The sequence below is a fragment of the Seriola lalandi genome, unplaced genomic scaffold (genome assembly GCF_002814215.2).
Source record: "Seriola lalandi dorsalis isolate HSWRI2012SDOR001 ecotype SW California unplaced genomic scaffold, Sedor1 jcf7180002054874, whole genome shotgun sequence".
NCBI lineage: Eukaryota > Metazoa > Chordata > Actinopteri > Carangiformes > Carangidae > Seriola > Seriola lalandi.
The window spans coordinates 226479-239023 of NW_019525427.1; the positions used below are offsets into that span (position 1 = coordinate 226479).

The 12545-nt window shown below is 42.2% G+C and overlaps 2 protein-coding genes across 6 annotated transcripts in view; both read left to right on the plus strand.

Moving 5' to 3' along the window:
* The window catches only part of acsl3a (acyl-CoA synthetase long chain family member 3a), a 31522-nt gene extending 23386 nt beyond the window's left edge, over positions 1–8136 (plus strand). For all 5 annotated transcript variants that reach the window (XM_023428356.2, XM_023428355.2, XM_087179852.1 and 2 more), the window contains exons 9-15: positions 1626–1765; positions 1875–2047; positions 3684–3758; positions 4450–4641; positions 5095–5209; positions 6049–6206; positions 6299–8136. In XM_023428356.2, coding sequence (XP_023284124.1) covers positions 1626–1765; positions 1875–2047; positions 3684–3758; positions 4450–4641; positions 5095–5209; positions 6049–6206; positions 6299–6456 — 1011 coding nt within the window. In that variant the 3' untranslated portion in view covers positions 6457–8136. The remainder of the gene's footprint in view (positions 1–1625; positions 1766–1874; positions 2048–3683; positions 3759–4449; positions 4642–5094; positions 5210–6048; positions 6207–6298) is intronic.
* A 650-nt stretch (positions 8137–8786) lies between these two features.
* kcne4 (potassium voltage-gated channel, Isk-related family, member 4) lies at positions 8787–12136 on the plus strand. Its single transcript, XM_023428371.2, has 2 exons — positions 8787–9814; positions 10394–12136. Exon 2 carries the CDS (start codon positions 10411–10413, stop codon positions 10954–10956), a length of 546 nt encoding a protein of 181 aa, XP_023284139.1. The 5' UTR covers positions 8787–9814; positions 10394–10410; the 3' UTR covers positions 10957–12136.
* Positions 12137–12545: the final 409 nt, after the last annotated feature.

Genomic DNA, 12545 nt, shown 5'->3' on the forward strand with positions numbered 1-12545 from the left:
CCACCCCCCCTGTCTCCCAGTGGTCATAGTGTAAAGGTCAGAGGGCCCCAGTGTCTGGAACCATTCACAGCTGTAAACAGAACGTGAGAAAGCCCCATGTGGTTATCCCCACGACACGCACACACACACGCACACATGCACACTAACACGCATACAAATTGTTTGCTGTGATATGACAACTGGCTGCCGCATGAATCCTGTGGCCACTTCCTCTCTCACTGCATTAGCTTCACACACACACGCATGCATGCACACATGGACGCATGCATGCACGCGCATATATACACACCCACAGGGACCAGCTGGTTTTTATTGTTTTTCGGTTGTTTGTGCCCTTTTCCCTATTTAACCATGAGTCCAACGTTTGAAGACACTGACGCTGATTTGGAGGATGAAGAGTTCTCGATATGTGGGGTCCTTCGTCTTCACTGCTCTCCCTTTGACAGAAGGAAACTGAAGGAAACAAGTGAAGTCCAACTGGGATGTAGCCAGGGAACCAAATAATACCAATTATACCAGGAATATGTTCCTGCTCCCAGGACCAAGCCACCGCATTTCAGGGACCTCGGTTTGTCCCTGACAAAGAAAAATGAGCCAAATAAACAGATTCACTCAAACCTACATAACTGTTGCATATATAATGACGTACTACTACATTTTTCCGTACTAAATGGAGTTTCCCCAATTTGGCAGCATTTTGCCACTTGCTTACTCTTTTATAATGTTTTGCCGTCGATCGTCGTTTTCCCAACACTATCGTATTTACTCCTACAGGTTGAGGAAGTTGACTTCAGCTCTGTTTTTCAGTTGTTGTTTTAACTCTTGCGGATTCCGTTTGTTTCCCTCTGGTTTTGTAGGTCACTCATTGCGAGTAATCCATTGGGGGAGACATGCTGTTATGCAACCAAATTTAGGAACACATATGTGTTCCACATTGTACTGGACTGGTTGTATGGTCTTGTTGGATCAAGAGACAGCTGTCTTGTTAGTGTTCTGTTTTTTATGAGCTGTGGCCCACTTATATTTGACATTTTATAAAAAAGGGATACTCATATTATATATATATATATATATATATATATATAGAACAGGCATATATGACATTGAATTAAAAAATCATTATGGCATATATGAATTAAAAAATCATTATGTGGAGGGAGATGGGAGCGTAGTAAATACTTCCAGAGCTGGGACTACAGACCTAATTTTAGTTTCCTGTAGTTTCCCTTTCAAATTTTTTACCATCCTCATAAAAAATATTGTAACAACAAACAAGCCCTAAATATAAAAGAACCAAATATCTTTGGTTCAGACTGAGAGAGCAGAGCTCTGACTGGGTCTCATATTAGGAGCTGTAATGGCAAGGCTTCATATCTCTCAAACTTTTCACTTGGCAGATACAAACCATCACTTACAGACCAGCCAGTGTCTGATTATCACTTTCTCTGCATTTCTTTATCTTATCTCCTACATTTTGGCTTCCTCTGCATCAGTGTTAACTATTCCCTCTGCTGTTTTTACAGTTTTCTCTTATTTATTCCTCTAGTCTCAGTACATACCTCATCACCTGTCCCTCATCACCTGTCTCTCTCTCTGTCTTACCTCTGCCCCCCCCCCGACTCCAGGAGATCATGGATCGCATCTATAAAAACGTGATGACCAAAGTCGAGGAGATGAACTGCGTCCAGCGAGCTCTCTTCACTCTGGCTTACAACTACAAGCTGGAGCAGTTCACCAAAGGATACAGCACACCTCTATGTGACAAGTATGTAGAGAGTTGAGTCAGGTGCACTTTTATAAGAGAGAGTTTTTGAAAGTTATAGAATTTCCTAAAAAAAACAAAAACAATATCCTCCATCCATCCATCCATACAGGCTGGTGTTCAGGAAAGTTCGCTCTCTGCTGGGAGGTCGGACGCGAGTCTTGTTGTCGGGAGGAGCGCCGCTCTCCGCAGCCACACAGCGCTTCATGAACGTGTGTTTCTGCTGCCCGGTGGGTCAGGGATATGGCCTGACGGAGACGTGCGGAGCGGGAACCATCAGCGAGCGTAAGCAGGAATCACAGTCAGACAGTAGCACACATAAACATGTAGAAACACCCAACAAAATAATGACCCTCAAATCTGACACTGCAGCTAAAGTGACTGCATATTATCAGTACATTATCAGCAAATTAAATGTACGTAAACATAACTGCAACAGGTCTTGCAACAGGATGTTGAAACTTACTGGACTACAAGGTGGTGTCACTGATTTTGCACATTTATTTTTTAGAGAACATAATGACTTGATTTTCTCTGGTAAAAAGCAATAAAACTAGGAGGTTAACATGGTTCAATGTTGGTCAGTCGGTCCACAACTTTGGTCCAGATTGAAACATCTGAGCAACCACTGAAATGTTGTACAAACAGACATTCATGGTTCCCAGAGGATGAATCCAAACCATGGGATTCCCTGAGTTTTCCTTGAGCTCAACCATGAGGTTCACATTTGTGACTTTTAGTAAAAATGTCTCTACAACTACTGGACAGATGCTCGTGAAATTTGTTACAAGCATCCATGTCCCCCTCAGGATAAACTGTAACAGCTTTGGACTTTGACTCTCCCATCAGCTTCAGCTGTTCTTTGTGTTTAGTGCAAATTAGAAAGTGTTAGCATGCTAACACGCTATCCAAAGATGGAGTGACCATAACAAACATTATATCTGCTAAACATGAATACGTTAGCAGGCTGATATTAGCGTTTAGCTTTAGCACTGCTTTGCCAATGCCACATAGCTGCCACTTAGCCATGTTTATTGGCAATAACTCAATGTTAAATTAAAATAGTACATTTATCCAAATAAACTGGAAAAGTTGCATAATATTGAGTGGGAAGTTTCTAGAACCTGTAAGAAAGCGATGGAGTTTCCACAACCTGTGAGTAGAGATAAAAACAGTGGGAGGACATGAAGGGGGGGGGGGGGGGTTTTACAGCAGGGATGGGAAAATGGATGGGAGGGAAATAATGAGGAGAAATATTGTGCGTGGGTTGTAGTAAACAAAGAAGGGAGCCGGTTATCTGTTTTGAAAAAGAGGATGCAGTGGTGTGGAAAAATCAACACAGCAAGCAACAAGTCATTATACACCGATTGCCCAGTTAGCATCGAGTTTTTAGCCTGTTGTGAAACTTCCACATTAAGGGATGTGAAATTTTTGCGCTGGTGTCGATATGTAAAATAAACACAAATGCAGACAGTACAGCTTCTCGTAAACAGGGAAATCATTTCTGCATCTCTTCAAAAAAATGCGCATATAGGAGTGATGTACATATCTCCGTCCCAGTCATCTGTTTTGAACTGCGCAGCTGATCTGTCGGCTTTCGTTGCCAAAACATTTGTCAAATAATGGAAGCCTTTCCCAGGCAGACAGAAACCAACAGAGTGGCCCACTGCCCGGCTCTCCGCTGCGGTCATTTCAGCCAGGAAAATGCTGTTTTGTAGATATTCCTTTGGGATGGGGTTTCCATAGCGAGGGAACAAGTGAGGTCACGTTGCTATGGTAATAAATGTCATGCCTTGATGCTGGTGTGCTTCCTCATCGTGTGTTTGTGTGTGTTTGTGTGTGTTTGTGTGTGTGTGTTTGTGTGTGTGTGTGTGTGTGTGTGTGTGTGTGTGTGTGTGTGTGTGTGTGTTGTCTGTTCCAGTGTGGGATTACAGCACTGGGAGAGTGGGAGGGCCGCTGGTTTGCAGTGAGATAAAGCTCAAAGACTGGGTGGAGGGTGAGTGAGACGCACACACACACACACACACACACTTCATGATGAAATACACAATGTCAAATGGATTCACAGGGACATGCATCAGTCCTTGTTGCTTTTCTCTCTTGTGAGTCATCTCACTCTGGGGCGTCTGCGGCTCAGGAAGTACAGCGTCAGCTAATCAGAAGATCGGCGGTTCGATTCCCGGCTCTTCCAGTCGAAGTGTCCTGGGGGAAAATACTGAACCCCACATAATTATGAATGTATATGGGTTTGATATATGAATTTCGCACATATTGTAAAGCGCTGTATAAGTGCAGCCATATCTCATGCACACACATAAACACTTTCCTGAGTTTACCACTCGTTTCCACATTCTCCAGGCCAGACAGACTGTCAGAGATCACTGTAGCTGGTTCATAACCTTGTAAGGAAAGCACACCACTTTTCTCTCTCCACTCCTGTACAACTTCTATTTTTTTTTACGTAAGGCATTATAACTCATTTTTATTACACTCTGTTAAATCTCGATACTTATCAAGTTGATTTTATTGCCGGCTTGACTCGCAAAGCAGAAATAGAAGTTAGAGTAAACACGCTGTCAGGTTTTTATCTGCAAAGAAAATATTATGCTGCAGAGTCAGGAGAATTGAATGTTTGTTTAATTGCACTTTTTCATTTGCGTCCGCTGATGTTAAAACCCTGCTTTCAGGCGGTTACCGTAGCACAGACAAGCCACATCCTCGAGGAGAGATTCTGGTTGGTGGACCGAACGTAACCATGGGATACTACAAGATCGAGGCTAAAAACCAAGAAGACTTCTTTGTGGATGAGAACGGCCAGAGGTGGTTCTGCACGGGAGACATCGGAGAGTTTCATGAAGATGGGTGCCTAAAGATAATTGGTGAGGAAAGTTGGATGGAGAAATAAAATAAGTGGGTGTGTATTAGACTATAAATACATGATTTTGGTGGGTGCAGGTAATCATCATCAACATCAAAAAAGTACAAATTATCATCAGTGTGCCCCACATTCCTGGATTCCATCCAGCCAACTTCTCTGCTCCGCTTCCATCCATCACTTTGGCAGGAAACCGTCTCAATAATCAGATTTTACCTCATTTCTGGAAACAACTACGCAGTCCTGTTTACTTCAGTCAGCCAGAACTTTTCTGTTTTATCTAGATGGCACTGGTCAGATATACGCAGTTCAGTGACAAATGGGTCCTTCCCCCAACTTCCTCCCCCCTTTTTTTTTTTTAAAAAGATATATACACACACACACACACACACACACGTATACTCATAGATGGATGCACGCATGTTGTTACAAGCAGCTGTCTCTGTTGTGTTTCCAGATCGTAAAAAAGACTTGGTGAAGCTGCAGGCGGGAGAGTACGTTTCCCTGGGAAAGGTGGAGGCCATGTTAAAGAACTGCTCACTGGTCGACAACATCTGCGCCTACGCCAACAGGTGTGTGTATTTCACTGAACCAGCGCATATGTCACTGTCCACATGATGAAATCCAGCTGGAATTAACTGTTGGACATTTTAACTAATATGCCGCTCAGGCTAGTTCATGTCTTCGCTTGGCTGTAAGAACAAAAACCCACTGAAGTAGATGTGGCTGTTTAGCCTCTTTTAGCAAATTGTTTTGTTTTGCAAATTTACTTCATAGTTCAGTCTTGTATCAACTGACCTGAATCTATCAACAGCCTGTGGCCATTTACAGTGACAGTCTCAGGGAAAAGCTTAGTGTCAGGGCTTCTGCTTGACAATAACTATGACATAGCTGCAGTGCTTCTAGTGAAGTGTCAGCTAAAGAGAATATACTGCAGACGCAGTGAAGCAGCCTTGAGATGTTTTCTGTTGTCAGCAGGCTGCTACATTTGACAGACGTCTTATGAGGTACAGAGGCTCCATGTTGGAAACAGTAAAATAAAACTGAAACCATTTATGTGGCAACTCGATATATAAGGAAAGAGGTCGAAACTCCAGCAACACCTGCAGTAAATAAAGTCCTTCTGTGGGTGAAGTTGTGCCAGAAACCTTACTTAACTTAATATATATGGTTCTGTGTCACAGTGCAACACATACTGTTGGAGGTTGCGATCTGTTCACACTCTGTTCAGGCAATCTGCATTTCCTTTTAAGGGTAAATATCTCCCTTGGCGAAGTATTGACGGTTGCTCGTGTTTGTGCTCCATCCCCTTATTGAGCTGAACTTTCACTTGCTAGAGACCAGTGTGCCTTTATAGCTACTTTTTCTTTCACTCTGACCTCCCGCCTCCTCTCCCCTTCCCGCTCTGCAGTGATGAGACATACGTGATTGGCTTTGTGGTGCCCAATCAGAAGCAGCTGCTCACTCTGGCGGACCAGTACAGCATCCGAGGCTCATGGGAGGAGCTGTGCAACAGCAAGGCCATTGAGGAGCTGGCCCTCAAGGTGATCACTGAGGCTGCATTGGCAGGTAAGAAGGGTCAAAGAAACTGGTCAGTGACGTGTTGGAAAGAAACACCTTGAGGTTTTTCACAACCCTCTCTCATTTCCCGTCTGTTGCAGCCCAGCTAGAGCGCTTTGAGATTCCTCGCAAGATCCGTCTGAGCCCGGACCCCTGGACCCCTGAGACAGGATTAGTGACTGATGCATTCAAGCTCAAGCGCAAGGAGCTGAAAACACATTACCAGGATGACATTGAGAGAATGTACGGTGGAAAATAACGGCGAGGACCAGCGCGTCTTTGTTCATTCTCAAAGCACCGACCAACACTTGACTCAGAAACACTCCCAGTGCCCCTCTCACCCCTCCCGTCAGTTTTCTACTCCGTCAGTAAAAAAGAAAAAGCCACAGTGACATAAATCTGTGGTGAAATATTAATGTTTGTAAGAAAGATGCTGCAATTTTCCCCTTTACTGTGCACATTTGAACCTATTCCACTGTGGAAGCCTTTTTGGTTTTGCTTGAATTTGTAACTTAAGTCAAGCTGGAAAAAATCATACATCATACATATCCCTGTCCACTGCTGCATTTCCCCCCTTTTTTTTTCTCGCCCAGGTGTGTGACCTCTCTGTGGAGATCTTATTGTTCCAGATGTGAGTTATGAAACAGATGTGTGTGCTAGCTGCTGTCGTCTGTTGAACTCTCGAGCGCCACAGCAGAAGCTCAGGTCGGTCGGACGGGTTTGTTGCCTTGTTTCTTTGTGCTCAGCCACGAGACACTCAAGTGGTTGTGTTGGTCTCAAAAATCTTTCCTGTAGTTTATTTTCATTCTTTGGGTTTCACTCTTTCACGTTCCTCCTCCTAGTCCCAACACTAAACACTCCTGCAGGTCAGGAGACGGTTAACGCTTTTGTTTCTTTTTTTCTTTTTTTTTTCTTAAAATGTTTTGAGTTCTGTCAACGGTTTATTTTTTCTGCCACCCACAGTCAGACTTTGACGCCCACGCTCGCGGGACGTCGCCCCCATCAGCACATCTTGATACCAAAAGCACAAAGTCATTTGAGGGCAAATGAGAGCAGGTTGGTTAAAAAAAAAAAAATACTAAGGCCATATCTGGTCTAATAATTTTTTATTTTTTCATTATAAACAATAAAGCTGTTGCTCCTAATACGCGTATGTGAAAAGAAAAGAAACAAAGATGCACTGTTGTTTAGTCTATTGAATTTTCCTACAAAGATAGAGTATACTTTTCTACGTGCTGTACAGACCGCAGTGCGCACAAGAATGCACATTTACTCGCTTGTATTACAGATGAAATTACTGTTGTAATCATTGTCATGTTTGATGAATCATAGTGCAATATGAAAATGTATCATTTCAGTCCAAGTAAGGCGGTTGATTACAGACAGGAGTAAAATAAAACCCTCTCTGTGTGCGTGGGTGCACCAGTTGGAAAAAATAGCTAATTTTTTTATAAGTGCAACTTCTGTGTGTGTTTGTGTGTGTCTGTGTGTGTGTGTGTGTGTGTGTGTGGCTAACATTTATTTTTGCAGGATGTTGTTAGCAGTTTAAAGCCTTGTTAAATTTTTCTTTGTTGTCCGCAAGAGTGTGACAGAGTGTGTGACTCATTATGTCCATACACGGCACAAGCACGGCCCAGCCTCCCCTCGCAGCGCAGCACCTCTTGCCTTCTCTTGTGATACTGCGTCGGCGTAATTCTGATTTTTATTTCCTCCCGAGGTGTACATACACTCTGCACGTGGAGCTGTGATCAGCAGAGGAAGCTCATGTCTAGCTTCTTGATGTTTAACTCAGACTTTATCATCGTAGACCAGCTTAGGAGCTCCACTCCCTCTCTGCATCGAGAGCCTGCCTTGTAACATAAGTGCGTCCAATTATTTATTTGTAATTTTGCCTTTGGAAAATACTCAAATGAAGTAAATAAAGATTGTGTTTGGTCTACGTGCAGCAGTACTTTATTGTTTAATATTTCTGTCTCATATTAATTAACTGATGGATGATGACATTTATTTACGTCTGCTCACCAGTTAAAGAGTGAAATCAGCTTGCACTGATTCAATAATGGTAATGACTGATTGGAACCTAATCCAATTAAACCACTGATGCTCACCAGTCATTAGTGTGGAGGTGTGAATTCTCACTGCTGTCAGACCTCTCCTCGGCTGCGTCTGGTGAGCAGGGTGCAGTTCGCTCAGACTATTGAATTAAATCAGTCATTTGGAAAATCATAATTTTTATATGGAAGAGAACGTGCCACCCATGACACTGCACAAACACAAACACGAACATGAATCAAATGCTAATGTAAACTACCGTAAACCAAGCTTTTGCTTCATTAATAGCTTTGTTTTTTGCAGTACTAAGGAAACAGGCATCACACAGTTTGTGTTGTATTTGTAATTAGCTGCAGTATTTCTTGACGAGGCTTGTTCCTGATACTAAACTTGTGTTGTTTCAGAAATCCTAGCTTTAACACAGACTTCTGCTGTGGTGGGAAAGTAACTGAGAACCCACCACAAACGCACCAAACAAGAGACAGACGCACTCAGCGACTAGGTGGGCAAACATATCAGTATTTTAAATGTTATTTTAAATCACTTTCATTTAATAATTTGTTTCTCTTCTACTTCAAATTTTGTAATTTTTCTCTTCTAATTCTAATTTTAGCCTAATTTTCTATCACGTTTGCTTCAGAAATGAAAGGGTTACTGTCCTAAAACCATGAAAATACAGTGGCTCAAGGCCAGAGCTTTGGCATGGGGGAAATTTTGAGGCTTTTGAATAGGTCCGCTCGCTGGCTTCACTCGACCTTCCCATGGGGTGAAAACTCAACAGCAAACTATAAAAAACAATACTTTTCTGGAAAACCCTTAGATGAAGATGAAGTTTCCCTCATGGAATCATGGTGTGTCTCTCTGCATCATTCATACTCTGGTGGTATGTGCAGTGGTGAGTTCACTGAGAGAAATCATTTGTTTTTGACTGCAGTCTGTCATTGCCACCACACCTTTCATGAATATTTTTGCATGATTTTATTCATGAACTTCAGGTTCATTTGCAAAGAAATTGAAAAATCCTATGCGATGAGATGAGGAGAGTAGATATATTTATTGTTTGTGCAGAAGGACAGTGCAGAGGCTTGATGGAAAATAAGGAGTATATGTCGATATGCACATGCATCCTAGCACATTTTGACAGTATTAGTGAGTGACTCTCTCCTCATCACTAGTTTCTTCTAAAATGTAATTTTCCATCACATCCCCTCAGGATTATCTGCTGGACTCTAGAGATGATGTAATCATTCTTTAGAAATTCAGTAAGTCTAATATACTCATGGGAATTTGATGCTTTTATAACGACCCCCAACAGGTTTTAAAATGCTAGTAGTTTTTGTTTCTTTATTCGTTTTTCTTTTTTTTTTTTTAACATAACGTCCCTTCAGGGCTTCCATACCCACAGGATTCATCTTACAATCAGTCCCTGTCACGTGACTCATGATGAGCATCCAGGGGTCTCTGTATAAATAACTTCATCCATGAAGCGGTGCGGCCAAACTCCACAAGAGCTGCAAGAAGACTCAAGCTGGAAAGATTCACATGAGACTCAGCCCCGCAGTTTGGTAAGTTAAGAAATCACCACACTGTTATTATTGTTTACTGTTACCACTGGTTTATCTAGTCACTTTTTCTAAACAACAGGGAAGAGTTTTCTTTCAAACAAAAAGTACAGAACTACCAAATTAAGAGATAAGATAAAACTTCAAAATAAAATAAACGTGTTCTTATATATGTAAAAGAACAGAAAGTTGTTTATTTACGTAAACGTATGGAAATTTCATTTCATTTAAAGTTGCATTTTAAAACGTGCAACAAACCACTAACTGAATGCATTAAATGTAATTTGCAGAATATTCTGGTAGCACTGATTAATACTATTTTGCATCATCATTATCATCATGCATCGTTCTTTATATGTTTTGCTTTTCCAAATGACGCCTGTGATTAAATGTCATCATCAGTTACACATGAAGAGGCTGAAAACATTTGTCTTTTGTCATAGCTGTGGCTGTATACATGTGTTTTCATGGTATTTCATCACTTTATAATAACTCGTGCAACCTATCCCTGTGCGTAAAGCGTGCGTAAAAGTGAAAAAGAAACAACTTATATTAATGGATGTACTTCTGTTTCCTTTTCAGAGCGCTTTTAAGAAAAAATGGAGCACCTGGAAAACTCCACAGCTTCACCCAAACGCATCTTTGCGGACACACCGAGCAGCATAAACCCCCAGGCGGACAAAAGCGACGGGAACGCATACCTGTACATCCTCATAGTCATGTCTTTCTACGGAATCTTCCTCTGTGGCATAATGCTCGGCTACTTCCGCTCCAAGAGGAGGGAGAAGAGGAGGATCAACATCTTCACGCGCCTTGTGCACGAGGAGGAGCAGCGGGAGTGGGGCGCGCTGCCAAAGAAGCACAGCGTCACCTTTCCGGTCGCCGCCACCGGACTGCGCTCGGTGGAGGTGTCCCTGCCATTCTGCGGTAACCACGGCAACCACTTCGGACACCTGCGCTACGAGGGCGCGCTGCCCTCTCCGCTGGCGTGCGCGCTGTGCACGGAGCAGAGCAGCATCAGTTCCCTGTGCTCTTCCGCGGACACGCGCTTCGCCATAGAGGAGGAATCGGACAGCGGCACGGCGGAGGAACCGGAGGAGGCCATTAAGGCGGGATCTGAGAACAGCGGAGACGATTCAGGCTGAACTCCGATGTGTCAACTCAAAAAAGAGAGGAGGAACATCACCTGGAGAGAAGACCAGGCCAATCAGCCCCAAATATACATCCTCTGTTTGCCATACCCCCCCCCCCCCAAATAAGTTAACAATATCATGACATGATCTCCTGGAAAAACTCAAACAGGACTTTGTGACCAAGGTGAAATATCTTTAGATCTTAGTCTTGGCCACATTTGGCCGTTATGGAACCTTTTTGGTGACTTTAAAGTCTTCATTTTAAATGATAAGATAACAGTGGTGAGATTGAAATTTCTGACTACACTGGTCTTTTTTATGTGTTATATGTTGGGCTAACTTATAACTTATACATCAATCAATACATAGTGAATGTAATAGTTCAGTTCAATTCAGTACAACTTTATTTATCCCTGCAGGGACACGTGTATGCTGCAGCTCACCAGCCAGGTCAACACACACATCAACACAGTTAATCACAAAGTTAAAATAATCAAAGGCTCTATGCTTAAAAACTATATATGAATGAATATAATTAGCTAAAATGACACAGCTATACAGAATGATAAAAACATTTATATATATATATATTAAAATGAATGGTTATATCCAGTAGAATAAAATATATATTATTATTATTTTATTGTACAACTATGACTTTGGCTCATTTTGGTGGTGACCCCTCCCTGCTGGAGCCCCCCCCCTTCTCCTGACGCCACACTGAGGACCACCTCTCTGGTTTGGGTTGATGACTCACCCTGCAGGGGACTGACTGACTGAGGGACTGGCTGTTTGGCTGTTTGGCTGTTTGGACTGAACTTGACTTGCTCTTGCCAAAAACGGCCTTGAATATTGAAATGTACCTGGAACCCACTTGAAAGAGACTGAAAATGTATTTGTTGTAGCTTTATAATAATGGACACGTTGTTCATACACAGTCGATGATGATGTAGTAGGTTTACTTGAAGAAAGCGATGCACTGTACATACGGTTTGTATTTGTCACCCTGTAAGGCTTTATTTAAGATGGAATCTTTGTATAAAAAATGAATGCTTTTCAATTGAGAAAAGATTTGATTTCCTCCTTTTTTTATGTTGCACTACGATGAACCACCAGTGGGGGGCAGTGTTGTAGTGGTTACTGGGTGGTTGCTGCTAATAAGGAAGATTAAAGAGAGATGAAATGTGGGAAAGGGCAAGTCTATTATTATCATGTTATGTTTAGCCTACATTAGATCATAATAATGAAGAATAGGGCAGATAATAACTAGATCAGTACCTCCAATGCACCATAGCTCCAATATTTTATACATATCCTCAGCTAAACCTGTCTCTAACCCTGCATTTCTCAAACATAGACACAGCAGGCTATGTCCCAATTAACCCAATTATGTCCCTATGTTTAAAACTGACAATGGCTTAACTTGTGGTGGCGATTAAAAAGCCTGAAGCAGGTTATTTTTTCATTTAGGGCTCATATGAGACCGGATTATCACTGAAGCTTTTCTCTTCTCTAGTCTGTAGATTACAAACAAAAAGACAAAGGGAGAGACACCAGGTGGCAGTTTCAGGTTTTTTTGTTCCTCTAAGACAAAGCTCTTA